This window comes from Ceratotherium simum, chromosome 1, assembly GCF_057802395.1.
Source record: "Ceratotherium simum simum isolate JZ-2026a chromosome 1, ASM5780239v1, whole genome shotgun sequence".
Classification (NCBI taxonomy): domain Eukaryota; kingdom Metazoa; phylum Chordata; class Mammalia; order Perissodactyla; family Rhinocerotidae; genus Ceratotherium; species Ceratotherium simum.
This window is the reverse complement of record NC_141900.1, coordinates 33,372,355-33,392,447: the sequence shown is the minus strand read 5'-3', so window position 1 is coordinate 33,392,447 and position 20,093 is coordinate 33,372,355. Positions and strand designations below refer to the sequence as shown.

Sequence of the window (20,093 nt, the reverse complement as noted above, 5' to 3'; positions counted from 1 at the left end):
CTACTGACGCATGCCACATCACAGATGAACTTCCAAAACATGCCAAATAAAAGAAGCCAGACACAAAAACACATATTCCCCTTATATGAAATGTCCAGAAAACGCAAATTTATAAAGATAAAAAAGTAGATTGGTGACTGCCTGGGGCTGGAGATAGGAATGAGGATTAAGTTAAAATGGAAATAAGGGATCTTACTGGAGAAATGAAAAGTGTTTTAAAACTGATTTATGGTGATGGTTCCACCACAGATTAAATTTACTAAAAAAAAATCATTGAATTGTACAACTTGAAATGGGTGAATTTTATGACAAGTAAAAATACTTCAAAAAAAACTTTTTAAATCAAAAGTGTTTAATTTTATTCAATAAATATGTTACTAAAAGTTTATATGTTATATTTGAGGTTATATTTGATTAGCACAAATAAAAGTAGCATTGAGAAAGAGGATATAACAATAAGTACAGGAGAAATTTTAGAAATTATTTTTTAAAAAGCTCATACAAATATATACTGATAAAGCTGAAACGCTCCATGCTGTGGACAATTCTTTGGGAAAATGCAATTTCCCAAAGGTGGCTTAAAAACAAGTAGATGAATACATCAATATCCATCAAAAAAAAATATTTATCAAAGACATCTCTTAAGAGGGTTGCAAGACTAGTCAGGATAAAGATAAGGACTTTTAAACATTAAAATATATGTATATAACTCCTATACTACACAATATAATGTTTCAGGGAATTTTTGTAAGTGAAAAAGGTTCATTTTACACAGCTTCTAACAGGGGATAGAAAGAAAAAAAAAAGACTAATACCAATCTCATTTATGATTGTTGATGTAAAAATTCTAAATAATTTAAGAGTAAATCTATTTTAGTGGTTAGTAATGGGGTACCTGAAGAGACTGGATCTTAACATTTTAAGCTAGAAACTGCCTTAAAATCAGTTGCAGCACTCTAAAATGGAAACTAGAATTTGCAATTGTCAACTCTCCCTTTTTGAGGGGCAGGTCCGCCTAGTAAACCCGTGGAGTTCTCTGAACTCTTGGGAACACTTGAACCAGAAAGAAAAGCAATTACACTCTCCTCAAGGTGCTAACTGCAGAGTTATGCCACTACATGTTTGTTGTTTGTCAGCCTGCCTCATTCCTGAAAACTACTGTCTGCCCTCATCTAAGCACTGGATCAGAGGAAATCAGGAGCTAGAGCTAAAGCAGGAAGGCTGTGAAATCCTGATATTCTTCACCTCACGCAGCAGGAAAGACTGTGACAAGGAAATGCATTTGGTATTCTGGGCTGCAGGCATCCCACATGGGATACTGTTTAAAACTGAATAACCCAGACTTTGAGAAAGGTCCCGTCAAGACACGGGAGTCAGGTCAGATCATAACTCTGTGAGTAGGGGTCCAATTTCACTTTCTGAGAATGGATGTCCCCACTGCTTTTCACCTTGAGGCAGAATGCAAGGTGCCCTGGACCAGGGAAAGAAAAGACTTTCCCTTTTCTCTGCCTGGCTCTGAGCAGAGGATATGTCTGTGCTCTCCCAGTGGTGGCACCAACCCACTACAAGAAGGCCTGTGGATGGTTTGGGCTTGTGGGTTCTTGGAGTGACCACTCCTGGCAGATATTAGCAGCCATCACTGGTGGAGGGCAGCTGTACTCAGCAGAGCAGCTGTCATGACGGTCACTGCAGATGCTCTACCAGAGGCAGATAGAGAGCGGGAAGATAAAAGACCACAGAACAAATTTCAGAAAGAGTTGAGGGAAATGCTTGGAGATGGAGGTAATCTACAGCAGGAAGGCCAGGAGGGGCTTGTGCCATAATAATTTAGATAAAAACAGGAGGTGTAATTCCACTTTATAGTCACAACTAGATAGGCCAGCAACACACAGACTACAACGATGAACTATGCAACATGACAAAGCAGAGTTTATCCTCTACAGTCAAGAATAATTTCTAATAACAGGAAACATTAATATAATAAACCACAACAGGTCAAATAAGAAAATCCATACGTTCACTTGCATTGACTAGAAAAGCATTCAGTAAAATGTAATACCTATTCTTTAAAAAAAAATTAGTAAACGATACGGAATACTGCTTTAACATGATAAAGATTAGCTCTCAAAAATCAATAATCAACATTCTACTTAACAATAAATACTAGAGATATTCCTATTACCAAAAGAACCAAGACAAAAATGCTCTTATCACCAAATAATAGAGTTCAGGAACTTCTAGAAAAAGCATTAAGGTGTGCAATAGTAATAAGAAGTATCATTTTGGAAAGGAAAAAAAAGCTCTCATGATTTTCCAGTCATGTTATTGTCAAACTAGCAAACCCAAGAGAAACAATGAAAAACCAATAGCAAATTAAGAATGACACCAATAATTAATTATAAAATATGATTAAAAAATACCCACAGTAGCGACAAAAAATATAATTCCCATGAATATGTTCTACATGAAATGTGCAGGACCTATAAAAACTAAAGTACTAAATTTTACTGAGAGACAAAAAAGATGCTTAAATTAAAAAAAAAAAACACACACAATGAGACATTAATGGAAAGACAATACTATAAAATGTATACTTTTCCCAAATTAAAATATAGGTTTAGTGACAGTCCAATTAAAATCCCAAAAAGAGAGTGACAAATTACTCTACATTTACATATTAGAAAAGGCAAAAATATCTGAGAAATTTTGCAAAAGAAAACTAATAATGAGAAAGTTTTCCACGCTAGACATTAAAACACTTATAAAGCTACAATAGTACGGTGACACTAGGCCCAGTAACTAATGAATAGATCTTCAGAAGAGATTGCTTTGAGAAGACATTAAAATATACAATAACTAAATATGATGAATAAAAGATCATAAGTCAGTGGGAGAAGGAGTGAATAATGCAACACATGGTGTGGAGAAAATCAATAGCCTCTGCTTAGACTATCATCCAAAGTCTTTTCTGCGGCCTACAAGGCCCTGCATGACTTGGGTCCTTCTACCTTTCCAACTTCATTTAATAACTCACTTGGCTCACCCTGTTCCAGTTTCCTAAGTCATCTTCCTGTCTCTCAAACATGCTTAGCTTATCCCTGCCTCAGGGCCTTGACACATGCTGTTCTCTCTGCCTGGGTGCCCCTTCAGTTCAAACATCATCTCCTCAGAGATGGCCTGTCACTGATAACCATTGCTTAAATAACACCCTCACCTCCACATCAGGCACTTGCTATTAATGGCACTGACATTCTCTGAAATTACTTTATTTGTTAACATGTTCATTATCTTTCTGACTAGAATATGTGCTTCCTAAGAGTAGGGAGCTTATTTCCTTGTTTCTACCAAGTCTTCAGAGTCTAGAAGAACTGTTAGCAGTTACTAGAGGCTTAAGAAATTTATATATGTATGTACATATATATGTATGTATGTATACATGTATGTGTTTGTTTTTGTACATATACACGTGTGTGTATGCATATGGGTATACATATGTTTATATACATATATTGTGTGTGTATAAAATGAAGATAAGAATCCCTATTGATAAGGCCTATTCAATACACATTTGTTTTCTACACAATAGTTTTGTATTAAATGTACATATAAACAAATATTTACCACAATGAACTTAGTCAAACAGCAACATATTCAGTTAACAGATTTATTAATAACAGTGAGAGATCTATTATGTTATTATCATCACATAACATAATCATTTAATTATAATATTATCCTCATCACTTATTTTTATCCACACTGTAAACATTCTATTTACCACACTGTAAATGAAGCATGGTTAAGTAAATGAGACTCTTCCAGACCTAAATTTCAACTTCAATTGAACTCATACACTGTCTTTTATCCACTGTGATTCTTACTTTCCCTGCAAATTCTAGAGTCCCAGTGGAAAGCAAGCAAGAGGTACCTAACTGGCAAATGACTCCCTAAGACTGGACTTGCCCCTTTGAACAGAATTTAGGTGTTCCTTGTCTGACCCTGCTCCTGCTTCTCCTCCCACCCCCCATGCATCTCTACACCACCTCCCACGCTGCACAGGCAATCCCATCTACTGACAGCTGTCACGTTTGAGTCCCTAGTTGTCCTCCCTACCCCTCATTGTGAAATAGGGAAAAAAAAGAGACTGATATAAGTATCATAAGTGAGAAAAACTATTTTTGTTGGTATTGAATAAGAAGATAAAGGGAGAGAATCTGTAAAATACAGTCAAAATTGAAGAGTTGGATCATCCAAGATCTGAGAGTTGTACAACAGAATCCCTTCCAAAAAACAGGCTATCAAATTATATATGTAATAATTATATGTTTCACATCCTAAAAAAACCAACCACAGTCCACGTGGAGTATTTGCTCTTCCTTGTGTGGTAGGTGTGTGTGGGGTGTGGGGTGTGGCGTGGTGTGGTGTGTGTGTGTGTGTGTGTGTAGTACGTGAGGTGTGGTGTATGTGTGTGTGCACGCGTGTGGTTTGTTTTTGTGAGGTCACCTGTTGTAAAGGGATCAAGGAGTACTGAAAGGAAATTTTTCAATATTCTTGCATTGCTTCGGGCAGTGTAATTATCCACTATTTGAAGAAGAGGAAAGAGAGTTACAGGAAAAGACTTGGCTTGAATTGCTCCAATAACATAGTTAAATGTCTTTATTGAGCCTTTTTCTTTCTGAGAAACGTTTCCCAATAAAGTATAATACCAGTTGCTGACCTCTGGAAAGGTCAAAGGTGGCCTTAGGACTAGTTTGACCAGGCCAGGCCATATGTTTGGTTTTATTAATATATCTGCCCTAGAGAGTGAAATTTCACAACAGTGTGACCCCTTGAAGGAACTGAAATTGCTTTCTACCCTTCATAACCTTGACAAAACAGGGACTGGCTGTGCTTTTCATTTTTAACTATTCCATATTCTTTATCTGCCTCCCATAGAAGTTACAAAACAAAGGTTGAAATCTTGTGTAATTTGGTTATAGATAATCTTGTTTTACTGAACATTCGGAAGGAATATTATGTAATGATACTTTTCCTTCCATTCCAATCTAAAAATATGTATTATTGGATCCATTCTGCAACTGGAAGCCAGCTATACATAGACTTATTTAATTTGCCTCCAGTTTAAAACAAAACAAAACAACAAAAAACTCTATCTGTTCCCCAGCCCTAGACTTGCTTCATAAGAAAAAAAACTTTTAAAGAACATATTCAAATTTTCACCTTCCTGCTCCTTAACCAACACAACCACAAAACAATATACAAACTGAAACCATGAAATAAAAACATTCTCCATAAAAATAAGAAAAAAAATCTTTGTTATCAAATCATCCCAGGTCTTACAGCATAAAGAAATCAGCTACCTGCCACTATGTTTAATATAGATCCCACGCAAGAAAAAAAAAAAGAAAAGCACTTTGTATATTCCTCAGCCCAGGAAACTCCATTTATGCTATTATTTTATCCTTTGTACTTTTTGTAATTCCTAATTTTAAGAATAAAAATGTCCAATGGAGGTTCTTGCCAGTATCGCAAAAGAAATGCTGCTTCACCCTTAGTATTCTAAGCTTCATGCTCTGATAAGTGTGGCCATGTGTTTCTCCTTCAGGAACAGAATGTTTTGGGGCTCAGATTTCTCCAAAGGAAGTGAGGTGGTTTGGACAGAATGGACATGAATAAATATCCCTTCTTTGTCTGAGTACTGAAAATCAATGCATTACAAATGCCAGGAACCAGAAACCAAGGGGGGGCTATCTGCGATAACAATGATTTAAAGGAGGGATGGGAAAGAGTCATTGAAATAGAAACCTAGGAGCCTGACTTTCCAAATCACACCTAGATATATAAGCTCAGCTTTTAGAAGCTAGTCCCAAACACTTATCCTCTTTTTCTTTTTCGCTGCTTTACTCTTCCCCAACTCACAGCCTCCACCGTCATCTGGTCATCCTCTGTCTCCCAACTAATTCCAGCTCCTAGTTTCTCAGTCAATCTGACTTCCCAGCCTGGAATTTAGCACCTATTCTGATCAAAGGAGATAGTAGTGAAGGAGAGAAAATCTCTGCCCTCAAGGAGCTTACATTCTAGTGGGAGGAAAAAGACAATAAACAAAATAAATCATTAAAATACAGAGTATTAATTGACCATATGACAACGCTGGTAGTCGAACTTTTTGACCTGTAAAAATGGCAATTTCACATGTTTATATTAAATGGTGATGAACATTATTTTAAAAATGCAGCAGGGGAGGAGAACAGGTAGTAGGGTGGTAGGGGAGTGAGGGTAGAGAGGGTTACAACTTAAAATAGGGCCATCAGTCTCCAACTGGTGGAATGGTGTGAGATTGTTTTTCTGCTTTTCTATTATTTTTCTAAGGAGCATGCATTCCTCTATAACGAATTTTTTAAAACTTTATAATATGTAAGTAGCTGAAAAACTGAAATGAGTCACTTAAACATGTAAATTTCAGAGTATTTATATCAAGCAGGAATATAAGATACAGATCATATTAATACAATCTTACTCCTGCCCTATGAAATTAGGTTAAAAAATACAGTATGGTATAAAACATTTAATTATATATGTTCTAAGCCTTAATTTTAAAAACAAGAAATAAACTGTACTTTAATGAGCATAGTAGAAATACAATTTATGTAACATTTTTAAAATACACATGATCGAAGAACAAACAACTCCTATTGTTGGATCATCCAAACTATCAATTTCCATCTAACACAACGCTTTCAGTATTTAAATTTTTGTGAACTAGAATAACGTGGGGAGAGGGGAGAGCTACTTACAAAATGTACCTTTGAGACAGTTAAATTAAAAAATAAAGTAATGCATGGCTTAGGCATTAACACAACAAAATTGGTATTATCCCAACTTTGTAAATAATTCCACAAAAATTAGGATACTAGTATAATTAAATATTAAATTAATCCATTGAACATGGACTGAATTCTAAAAGGAAGAAGTGAATTCTCCTCCTCAATATTGACTGACCCAGCTCAGTAACCTATCAGTTCATACATGCCCCTTCCCCCCAAAAAATCTCTAAAGCAACACTGTCCAATAGAACTTTCTGCAATGATAGAAATGTTCTGCCTTGTCCAATAAGGTAACCACTAGTCACACATGGCTGTTGAGCATCTGAAATGAGGCTAATGCAAATGAAAAACAGAATTTTTGACTTTATTTAAATTACTTAATTTAAATTTAAACAACCACAAGAGGCTAGTGGCTACCTATCCAGATAGCACAGCTCTAAGGCCTGCCTCCTACATCCTTTTTTAAATTAACTCATAGTCTTCCATCTAGCTGGTTCCCCAGTGTAGACAACTTAGGCCCTACTTCTCACTCTTGGTCTACCTTTCTGTCCTTCTGGCCTCACACTTTCTTCCTGAGCTGTTGCATAGCTGATTTCAGCAAAGCTGTGGGCCAGTGCTGCTCAGCTCAGAAACACTGGCTGACACAGCCCTGGTCTCTTCTCACTTGCTCATGATAAGAAGTGGGATCCAAATGCTTTTTTTAAAAAAGTGAACAGATAACTAAACGTCCTGTAAGACTTATTAGACACTACACTTACCCAAAGGGAAGAGATTAAATCCAGTGATTTATCAAAAGCCACTTCCAAATCTAAAATTCTAGGTAGACAAATGACAATTTCAAAAATTATACTGTTACAGAATAGTCCCAGTACCCTAAACCTCACATAAATCAACTCCCAAATCAAAGCACCTAATGGTATTATTAGGAATCACACATCATGCATGCAGCCAGACCTCTGAATCACTGAGCAAAAAGGGTAACTTTCTGTTTTCTGCTATTCTTAAGAAAGATATTTTAATACCCAAAGTATTACTTTCATATTTGACTGTCATTCATAGGAACTTAGGCCACATATATTCTAAGCAAAATATTGGAGTAAGTCTTGCCTGCCACTTTACATTCTTAAATCTGGTACACCTGTTCAACTTCAAATGGATAGCCATCTCCTGCTGTTTGCCAGACTTTATAACTTACAGTCAGTAGATATAATAATTTTAACTGTAGTATTTAACTGATACAGGAAGGTGAAGTAAAATATAGTAAGAAAACAAAACTTTACAGAAGGATAAGAAAGTGGATTCAACATGTATCTGATGAAATTGAGTGCAGCTCAACAAAGACTTACTGATTTAGCATGACATCGAGAATAAATGATGTTCCAAAGGCATCAACCTGGAAGCTTGCTTGGTCAACATGAGTCAACTGCAACAGCAAAAAGACAAAAGGTATTTGTTATTCAGCCATAACAATTAGAAGATATGCATTTCTTATGATCATTCAAAGAGGTTTATAATATCATAAATTAAAAAACCAATTCAATATGGAGATTAAATGAAAATAAAGTAAAATTTGCACCTTCTCAGAAACCAAGCATTCACCAATCTGAAGTAAAGTACCCCCTAATCAAGCAGGGCAAGTGCCCTACCTTTCTGGTTTATCTCAAGTGGCTAAACATTCCATTTACAAGAAGACTGCACTATATTCATTTCATTCTATATTAGATGACTGGCTACTTTAACATTAAGCTTTGTACATTAAAAAAGAAATAGGGAAAATAAGTTCAATTCAAGAGTAAAATAATATGGCGAGTATGATCTATTTACAAGGAAGATATCTAAATCTCTAAAAAACCTTTTTCATCCTATCTCAAACATATACTTTTTTTTCAAATACGTACTTTAAAAATACTATTTCAGTTCTAATTTACCAAACATAATTCCATAGAGGTTTCTAAATCCTCCTCAGAGCAAGATTAAACCTCTGCCCATCTACTGCAAATATTACCTATCAAAATTTTCTTGGAAAAGAAAAATCACTATTTCCTATGCCATTTTAGAAACTCCCAGAGAAATTCACAAAGGACTATAAACTAAAAAAATACAGTCTTACCCATAACATTAACATATTGAATAATCATGTGCGTTAACTGAAAAGAAAGGAGGAAGCAAAACTATTTATTGTTTGACTCCCCAAATATTAACATTAGCTATATCTAAGCAGTAGGACCACGAATTATTTGAATTTCTTGCTTATATGTTTCTATAGTATCCAAAATTTCTAAAATAAATACGTATAATTTCAACAGTGAAAACAAACACACACTATTTTAGAGATAAAAACCATGCGAGCAACTATTTATGTAGCATGTGAAGCAAATGATGTTGCTGCTCCCCGAGAACCAGTGCGTCTTAGAAAGGAACAGCCTAGAATTCTGTGGGGCATAAGGGGCACCTCAATCATCCTTGGCATTTTCACACCATAAGCTTATGGTTAGGTGAAAGGAGAGAGCTTAATAATAGTAAAGATTTTGCAAAGAAAGGATAACTCTTCTGTTTAAAGTATTTAAAAGAAGTAGGGGTGGGATAAACCCATACTTCAGATGCTAACACATTCCAATCCTCACGAAACCCCAAGGATGAAGAACTATCTGCATACCTCTCAGCCTCATTAACCATTCAACCTTAATTCTTCACTCTTCCCAGTTAACATCCAGGCTATCACCAAACTCTGGCTTTTCTTTTCTTTTTATGATAGTTCTTGGTGCCACACCTTACTCTTCATTTCCACACCTGGCACAGGTCATATCCTCCCTGATCTTTCCAAAATTGATTCCTTACCAAAACCTCAAATGTAAGCCCCAGATTTTCTGCAATATGAAATTCAAACTCTCTCCCGCTAGATACCAAGATCCTCCACAAGCACCTCCCCCATTCCAGATATAATGGCACACAAGCCCCCAGGGACCCATCCACACTCCATTCATGCTCAGTTCTCTCTTCTACTCTTTAATTCAATAAGCTATGTGCGTTCCAACATTTTCTGTGGCTTTCATTCAACACTTCTGCTGAGTGCTTTTCTGAACCAGGCCCTTGGGTAGTGATCTTCATCAAGGCCTTTTCCCAGAAATGGCCCTACCCATGGTTCAAGACTTAGATTAAGTTCGTCCTTATATTAGTCTGCTAGGGCTGCCATAACAAAGTACCACAGACTAGGTGGCTTAAACAACAGAAATTTACTTTCTCACAGTTCTGGAGGCTGAAAGTCCAAGATCAAGGTGTTGGCAGATTTGGGTTCTCCTGAGGCCTCTCTCCTTGACTTGCAGACGGCCACCTTCCCCCTGTGTCCTAACACGGCCTTTTCCCTATGTGTGTGCACCCCTGGCATCTCTCTCTCTTCTTATAAGGACATCAGTCAGAGTAGAGCCCACTCTAATGACCTCATTTTAACCTTAATTGTCTCTTTATAGTCCGGATCTGCAAATACAGCCACATTAGGGGTTAGGGCTTCAACACATGAATTTTGGAGGGGACACAACTCAGTCCAAGCACCCCTCTTCCACGAAGTCTTTCCAACTCCTTCCAGCTTCCTTCTCTCCTCCTCTTCAATACCAGTCAGTTTGATATCAGGGCCTTAGTACCTACCAGCATCAGGTACTCAATAAGTATTTCCTGATTGACTCATTTGACAGTTTGTTTTATCAATCACTTGGATGCATAAATGATCAACAATTGAACAGCTATAAATTAACTGCTTATAGAAATGTAGTCCTTCCATCACGGTTGTTCTTAATGCCACGCCAATGGATAATGTCTTTCCTTTTGTCTAAAAGCTCTTTGAGTTTCCTGAAGTGCTAACAACCATGTTTTGGGAACAGCCTGAGGAAAGCTCTGCTTACCAGAATTGATGTCTCAATTAAAATGAACCACTCTCTTCTCCATTCTTTCTCAGCATTTATTGTGGTGAACAGGGCAGAGGCCATATGTTATGCATCATGGTATCATGATTACAGCTTGGATCAAGATAACAGTACCATTGTTTTTTAGCAGGATATTTACTGTTTGCACTAATTCTAATTCTAATTTTTTTTTTTTTTGGTGAGGAAGATCAGCCCTGAGCTAACATCCGATGCCAATCCTCTTTTTTGCTAAGGAAGACTGGCCCTGGGCTAACATCCGTGCCCATCTTCCTCCACTTTATATGGGACGCCGCCACAGCATGGCTTGACAAGTGGTGCATCAGTGCACGCTCGGGATGCGAACCTGTGAACCCTCGGGCCGCCGACGCGCAACGCGCACACTTAACCGCGGCACCACCAGGCCGGCCCCAATTCTGTCTAATTCTTATATTTTCTTTTTTCCTGCAGCTTCAGTTTACATCTGGTATTTTATTTTATTGATCTCATCTGTGTCCCAAGGAGAAATCCATTACTTAAATTCAAAAGAAAATCTACTGACAGAATGTTTAACTGCTGTTTAGTAAAAAATGTTTGCATTATTGATAGTAATAGGAACCGGAGTATATTAACATTGTTTTAATGTAATGCAGGCTTCCTTAGACTACACACAGATTAATTTATTCAACAAACATCTTCCAAGTCTACCAAGTGCGGGAAACTATTCTGATTTGAAGGACAAGGTGGTGAAGAAGACTGGCCATGTTTCTACTCTAGTGGAGCTTATCTTCTAGTGGAGGGAGACAGAAAGTGACAATTAAATAAAATCACAGAAAATGGACAATTAAATAAAAAATAAATTTAGAAAATAAACACACAATTCTCAGATTTAACAAAACAAGGGTAAACAGGTGACCAGGGTAGATGGGGTTCTAGGTGGTTCTGGAAGCCTCTCTGAGGAGATGACATTTGGGTGACAACCTGAATGACTGGAAGGGATCTGTGGTAGACAGAATAATGGTCCCCAAAGATGCCCGCACTCTAATCCCCAGAATCTACGAACTTGTTACCTCACATGGCAAAAGGGACTCTGCAATGTGATTAAGTTAAGGACTCTGAGATGGGGAGATTATCCTGGATTGTCCAGATGGGCCCAATCTAATCACAAGGGTGCTTATAAAACTGCAGTCCTATAAGACCAGAGTTTTGTAAGGATCAGAGTCAGAGAAGGAAATGTGATGATGGAAATAGAGATTAGAATGAAGTGAAGAAAAGGCCACATGGCAGGAAATGCTGGAAGTCTCTAGAAACTGGAAAAAGCAAGGAACAAGTCTCTCCTAGAGCCTCCAGAAGGTGCACAGCCCTGCCAACACCTTCATTTCAGCCTTGTAAGATCCATTTTGAGCTTCTGACTTCCAGAACTGTAAGAAAATTAACTTTTGTTGTTTTATGACATTAAATTTGCAATAATGTGTTACAGCAGCAATGGGAAACTAACACAGCATCAATGGCAGTGTCTCGGAACATTATGAAAAGCAGCTCCAATAAAGAGTTGATTTTACCAGTGTTCACTGTCACTTTCCCCCACAGCTTGGTTAAAACCAAGGCACTCGCAGCAATAGGACTGAAAGCTATCTGGTCATAAGGATCAAACTCCAATCACAGGACTTCCCAGCCAAACCAAATTTGCAGTGGTGATCACTAAAATAAATGTTAGCATGGTCTTCTACCATTCTCTGTGGTCTTCTACCATTCAGGAACAGTCTTCCTCATATGTCCAACTTAATAAGTAGGCCCAAGAGAAGAAACATGTTTACTGCTTTAGGTTATCCCGGAGAAATAATAAATTAAGTAGAATTACACTGAATTCATGCTATATTAACAATCCAGCTTATTATTCAACACCACTGAAGTGAGCCAGGATGGCTTCCAGAAAGTTAATCTTAGCCCTTGCCTTTTTAGGTCAAAGGAGAAGGAAATGTTTGAGAAGACAGAACTAATATAATATCAGGATTTTTCCCTTTTTTTGGGGGGGGGTGCCTAACTTACATTGCCAAAGAAAAATTCTAATATTTATTAAGTTTAACTTGAAGATTAAAAGGTAGTAATGACTCTCAGAAATATCTGAAAAGTATAATTTTGCAGAAATGCATTATTTCAAATTAATACATAAGAATGATTTGTGATTTGAAAAACTATTAATCAAACACTTTGGTATCATAGAATAACATCGAGAGAACCCCTGGAGCTCATATAATGCAACATTCTTATTTTACAAATAAGGAAACTGAGACCAGCAAGGGCAAATGTCATTTCCAAAGTCAGACTCCTTGGCAGCAGAGCAGGTGTTTCACCTCCTGGCGGCCTTTTCCATCATGCTTCTTCCTTGCTTTTATTCTACAGCTCGGAAGTGCTTGCAGGTTTTTCTGGGTTCTGATAAGTAATTATTAAAATAGGAGCATTTTTAGAGCATATGAAAAGAAAATCAAATGATGAAACACAATCTTTAGAACTGTTTTCATCAGAAAAGTCAATAACGTTACCACATCTGACATAGAGCACACCGTTCTAAGGCCAATTTCATTACTACCTTAGAAATTAAGAACTATAGTTTAAGATATACATAAAAAACCATCTTTTAAAAGAAATTACATAGGTATGGTAAAGCGTGTATGTGTGTGTGTGTGTTTTAAAAATTGAGACAAGCAGTGCGGATGACATTTACAGAAGCTGTGAAATAAAACGCAAAAGTATAAAATAGCTATCAGATGGCAAGAAAACTCAATAAATCAATATAATTACATAAGGATAATTTTAATTGCAAATTTCAAAATGAATCACAGAATTTTAGGACCAGAAGAACCTGATACAATCCCCAGATTGAAGCCTGTTTATTATTCATGGGCAATAGCTGAAATTTAAAGATTTTATTTATTCATTTTTTCCCCCCAAAGCCCCAGTAGATAGTTGTATGTCGTAGGTTCACATCCTTCTAGTTGCTGTACGCGGGACCCGGCCCCGGGTTGGACGGAGATGTGGTGCCTCGGGGCGCGCCCGGGATCCGAACCCGGGCCGCCAGCATCAGAGCGCGCGCACCTAACCGCTAAGCCACGGAGCCGGCCCAATAGCTGAAATTTAAATGTGAAGTTAATATAACCCCCATGCTCCTTATGCATTTTGTTTCTTAGCAGCCTGTCTTTTTCTCCTCACAGCTCCTAAAGCCAATGAACCAGAGCCAACCTACATATCCGAAAGAGCAAATACAAATGAACTTTTCAGGACTGCCTTATTCATAACCATTTTTTAAAAGCAAAGTTAACACTAAAACTTTCATGGTAGAATCAGAACTTTGACACAAGGAGAAAGACAAAGTTGTTTGGGTTTTTAATTAAACCCATCGTGAATAATGAATCAATGAATACCAATGGGTGGGAGTATTACCAGTCCAACGGCATTGTGCAAACGATAATTATGAAAGTAATTAACATTATTAAAAAGAGTTTTTTAATTCACATAACAGAATCTTTAGCTATTTTGAATCCTAAATACTTCTTTGCCATTTGATTGCTTCAACTTAGTTTTTAAAAAATACAAGTGTAATTCCTGGTGTCTAATACCTTGAGTTCAATAAAAAACAAAATACCAATAATCATTTGTATATATTATCCCTCTTTTTCTACATCAGAAAAGGCCAATTGAAAAATCACTGTAACCTCACTGTAATTACTCCATTGCCTTATGTGAACTCCTAACAGAAGAGCTCAAAGAGACTGATACCAATATCTATTAACATTAAGATTCCTCACTCTAGAATTTGTTGTGGCCACATCAGCAAGATAGTTTTCCCTTGGCTAGTTAGGTAAGATATCGAACTAATTTTGTGAAGCAGAACTGTATCACAATGGCACTTGTTAACAGAAGATTTTTACTCAACAGTTCTACCTAACACATAAATTAGTATGATATATGTAAGAACATTAGTGTTTTCTACTCACATTTCTATATCTATGACTCTACATTAAATACTTTTCCCTTTTCCGTCTCGTCAACTCAATCATGCCCATTGTTTTCATAAGCTGTATCATATAGTGCATTTAATTTACACATTATCTTTAACCAAACTGTTCTTAAAATCCAACCTTCTGTACTTAGTATTAAAAGAACCAATGTCTGGCAGCAGGACATTTTAAAACACAATGAAACAAAACAAAACACAAAAGCACCATCTTTAAAGTCAGGCAGAGCTGGGTCTTCCCAATTCTGGGTCTTCCATTTACTAATGGGACAAACTAGGGCAAATTTTTTAATGTCTCTAAACTGAAAATCTTGGCCTCTGAAAGAGCAAAAGTAATAATATGCACTTTGCAAATTTATTGTGATCACTAAATAATAAATTACAGTCCATTCAACCTTTGTGGAGTGCTGACCACGCCTCAGGAAATATACGAGGCTCTGGGGATATGAAGAAGAGTTAGACATGGTCCCTGCACCCCAGAAACTCACAGTCAAAAAGGGAAGCTACTAAACAAATTATTACAAAATATTTAAAAGTCCAATAATAGATATACATACAGGACACAATGGCAGCCCTCTGAATGTAGGGTTACAGAGGGTCAAGGAGGTGCTCCTCAGACCAACAATGCAGGGAAAAGCACTCCAGGCAAGAAGACAACAAAAGCATGAAAATGGGAAACAGCTCAGCACATTCAGGGAACTGTAAGACATGCTATATACCTGAGGCAGAAAACGTGAGGCATCTATAGTGGGAGAACAGACTGGAACTACAGATGCCAAAGAACTTCTAAATTGGTTCTCACTCCTGGCTGCACTTTAGACTTACTCGGGAAGCTTTTTAAAATTACCAGTACCTGGGCCCCAAACTCAGAGATTCTGACTCATTTAGTGTGGAGGGGATCCCAGGCATCGATATTTTTTTACAGAGCTACCCATGATTCTAAGGTGTGGCCAAGGCTTGAGAACCACTATTCTAAACCAATGTAAGAAATGTACTTTTGGGCCGGCCCCATGGCTTAGCGGTTAAGTGCGCGCGCTCAGCTGCTGGCGGCCCGGGTTCGGATCCCGGGCGCGCACCAACGCACCACTTCTCTGGCCATGCTGAGGCCGCGTCCCACCTACAGCAACTAGAAGGATGTGCAGCTATGACATATAACTATCTACTGGGGCTTTGGAGGGAAGATAAATAAATAAATAAAATCTTTAAAAAAAAAAAATGTACTCTTTATTCTAAAGTCAACAGGAAATGGATGTAAAGGCCTTTGAGACAAGAGATGTTCAATAAACAATAGCACCCTTCCCTTCCCTTCATGATTTATGACAAAATATGTTTAACTTTGAAAACTGATGATCCACTTACTGAATTCCTACACATTTCCTGCAAGTAAAAACTATGTTCTTTTGACAATTTACTACCTGAACTGTGTTGCTGAGTTCAAGCAAAACGATAAAAGTTTTAAAAGTTAAAAAAAAAAGGGGGGGAAGGGTAAGAGCAAAAAAGGAGGAAAAAGGAATTCCATCCAGTGGCCTCCTCCAGTGGGTTAAATGAGGGTCAACAGGTTTCCAGAAACATCTCTACAAGCACCTTAGCATACTGCCTCACACAAGGTAGACTCTTAACACTCTTCTTTTTCTAAATAAGGAAGGAAAAGGAGCAACTGACTGGAATTCCCATGGTATTTTTTAAAGAGCTATCCATGCGAGTCTATCAAGTAGCCAATTCCCGTGGAATTCCCCTCTAGTTGAACTTGCTCTCCAACTCAAATGCCAGTTCTTGCTACTGACTTTATTTGATGTGAAAAAATCTTACAATTGATGTATACATGTTCAATTGATGTGAACATGCCTTTGTTCTGGTATGTATTACCCAAGGACAGAGATAATGTTGTGTAAATCTCAACAGCCAGGAACCCCTAGGTGAAGCCATATGTGAACCACAAAAAAACAACTTTCCTTAGATAAGATGAGCTCCTGAGAGGCATTCCCTGAATTTGCCTTGCTGAGTTTTCAGTTCTGAGGGCACTGAAAGCCCTAGATTCTGTGATTCCCTAGCAGCCAAGGGCCCTTCTCTCCAGTGGCCCCTGCTCTAACAAGCTGGAGGCAGAGAGACTGTGCCAGCACTGGCACCAGCTCCAATTTTCTCATCTCCATTCAGGAAGGCAGGCAGCCTCATTACCTATTTATGCTCCAGCTATCTTCTGATAAATCAGTCTCTCCATCATCTTGGCCATTAACCACCCATTACTAGGCCTTCCATTTAAGGTCTGAACAAGAAAATGCTTACTTGCATAATCCTGAAAGCCAAAGCAGACCTTTAAGATCTTTGGGATCCTGAGAAAAATACAATACATAGTCATATTGAGCTGTAATTAAATCCAAGTGCAAGGAATCTCAACATTTGGATGCAACAAAATCAGCAGACAAAATCCTTCAGATGAATCAGCTCTGGGAAACTGATACTCTTCCTTGATACAGGAAAGGCTTGGGAAAAAGGAGATTTGAGCTCTTCCTAGTCCCACTACTGACTTGATTGTGATTTGGAGTGGAGTTACTAAAATTTTCTATACTTCATTTTGTTTTTCCCTGTATGTGAACTGAAAATAGTGTTAATTATAGAATGCTGTGAGAAAAACACTTTAAAATGTTTGTTTATGGTGAAAAGAGTACACAAAAGCTTGTTGCAAAGAATAATGCAACTACTGAAAGCTAAATATAAGACAAGTAAAAAGAGTCGAGGAGGGAAAAGGAGTAAGCAGTTTAGCTGTCAGATTCTCAAATGAATAACTAGTCAGTTCAGCTCTAAATCAGATAATTTTAAAAGCAGGCCTGGAAATAAGGATTGTCTCTGCCAGCCGGCTCACAGTCTCTCCTGGAGGCAACATCTGAAATAGGCCAAATCCAAAGAATAAAATTAAGAATGGTGAGTTCTTTATATCAAGATTCACTTCACCCAATTCTGTTGTGTCAATAGATTTTTGTTTGCTTGCTTAATTTCATCTTCCTTATATAGATATTAGAGTTATCTGAAAGTTAAGGCTCACTTCCACTGAAGGGCCAGCTCCAAGTGTTTGAAGAAAGAAAAATCAGAAATATCACTGAATAAAATCCCATGATGAATAGCTGGTACGTAAGAATCCCATAGTATTTTCTTTGGGGAATGACTTTACACATGGTAAAAATGGCTTCTTCTCTCCTAGAACTAAAAACTAAAACTATATAACTCTAGAGGACTTTCTGCTCACACATATACATACACAGATTAAACTTTAAAAGGACTAGATTCCTTCTTTACTATCTCAACTGCCCAAAAGTTTTCCAAGAACATAGTCAAAAAATAATCTAAGTAAAATACTGCAAGAGCAAAGCTCCATCTTAGAAGAAGAAAAAAAAGGCAGTAAGTCTCTAATGTCAAGAATATTCAGAAGATGTTTTTTCACCCACCAAAGGCTTTCTTTATTGGGACACAAAATGAGAGAATTCCAAAGACACGAACTCCTGCAAAAATATTTCATTTTTTTTGTTTCCCAAGTAGCTAGAATGAAGATTGGTAGGAAGAACACAGTAGTTATCTTAATTACTACAATTATGAAGGGAAGTAAGGAATGGAAATATGTGTGCGGACACACGCGTGTGTGTGTGTGTGAGAGAGAGAGAGAGCAGATTACCAGCCATCTCTGAGGAAATCATATCTCAAAACCATGGAATCTTTCAATGCACACATAGACTGAACATAGCAAGAATCTGCCACAGATATTCAGTGTGACATGAATCTGCCCCCAAAATTCTTACACTGATAGGCTTCCACATACTACCAGCTGCTGTCTCCAAGCTGCTTTGAGGGGTAACTCATTGCCCTTAAACTACAGGAAAATTGAAAGAATTCATCCATGATGCATGTCTGAGAGAAAACACAAATATTCAATAAGAAACTTTTCATTATATGTGCTGCATTACGTGTATCTGGTCTATAGTTCTTCTGGGATACCGACTTCAAAAACATCTGGATCTAAAGAAATTAAATATGTACAATTTTTCAAACATTACTAGGACAAATCTAAGGGGTGGCAAAATAGTGAAATTATTCCATTAGATAAGGGTAATGAAAGAAACTCTAAAGTTGCTTTTACTTACTCTTCTATTATTTATTGGAACTAGTTACTATTTGTCTCTGCAATAAATAGATCAATCTTCTCACCTCATCCTTAGCACCATTTTTCCCTAGAAAAATACATTGACTATAAATAATCTCTGAAAGTAGGAAATTCTAAGAGATGCTCTTATTAGGAGAGACGGAGAAACTCAACAAATCAAATCACATTATCCATTGTATATCCAATAATGCTTGCACATGCCTGTGTGTGTGTAAATGTGCATATACATTACGGCAGGAAAAGCTTGTAGTCAACTGTAACCTAGAAAATAATTACTCCTTGAAACAAGCAAACTCTGTAGTGCTGGTGAGTCCAACTCTGAAGGGCTGCCCCAACAGAGGGAGAGAGGATATAGATCATTGCTGAAGGGTCTTCCAGACCATAGACAAGCTAACAGTGTCTAGTGTCTACAAGCTAATCAAATGTAGACTATCTCTTAGCCCTGAAAAGTATCTTCACAAAAGAAAAAAACCACAACATAACTTTGGAGATTTCTAATTATTTTTATGACCTTGTGTCTGAATATAAAAAGGAAATAAAATCCTTAGTGTCACCATTCTTTTCTTCATTGGCATGAATTCAGCTCTTGACAGAAAGAATTTCATGCCAAGGGCTGATGGAACTTCACCCCCACTGTATCAGAAACAGAAAGATAAACAAAGAGAATCACAAGGAGCCACGGCCTCCTTAGGGCAGGATGGTGGAGCTTAGGAGCCACTAGGTAGATTAGAGCCATTCACTCCTCCCTATGCTTGAACTCTCAGCCTTACCAAAACAGCACGAGTGCAGGGGCAATGAACTGTTTTCGATGTTCCATACATGACCCAGGTCTCTATACTGTTTATGTGTTTTGATATAAAGCTGAATAAACCAAACTCTCCAGTTGCCTCTACTGGAGGCAAATCAGGGCAGTTTAATGAGGCCTCTGTGCATCGGACGTGCTGGGTTCAAGAAAGGTTTGCTACACAACGTCCTGATTCTCTTTTACAAAAGAAAAAGGCTGGACGCAGTCATTCTTTCTCCGCATTTCATGATAGTTTTTTACTTGTTGTTGCTCTTAAGCAAACGAACACCTTGAAGTAACATGGAGTTCACTTTTCAATTAAATTATTAAATGATACCCAAGGAGAATTTACTCACTTCTGAGAAGTGTGTAGGCAGTCGCCCTGAACTACCCCCACTGAGTTTCTGGGAAGCTGCCTCCTGGCAAG

The 20,093-nt window shown here is 37.5% G+C and overlaps 1 protein-coding gene across 18 annotated transcripts in view; it reads right to left on the bottom strand.

Annotated features, from left to right (window-relative positions):
- Nucleotides 1–20,093, bottom strand: part of ADAM22 (ADAM metallopeptidase domain 22) — a 215,335-nt gene that overhangs the window by 173,416 nt on the left and 21,826 nt on the right. For all 18 annotated transcript variants that reach the window (XR_015556176.1, XM_087448379.1, XM_087448555.1 and 15 more), the window contains exon 3: nucleotides 8,171–8,247. Coding sequence is in view for 17 of the 18 variants with exons in the window: in XM_087448379.1 (XP_087304505.1) it covers nucleotides 8,171–8,247 (77 nt within the window). In the remaining variant the exon portion in view is untranslated. The remainder of the gene's footprint in view (nucleotides 1–8,170; nucleotides 8,248–20,093) is intronic.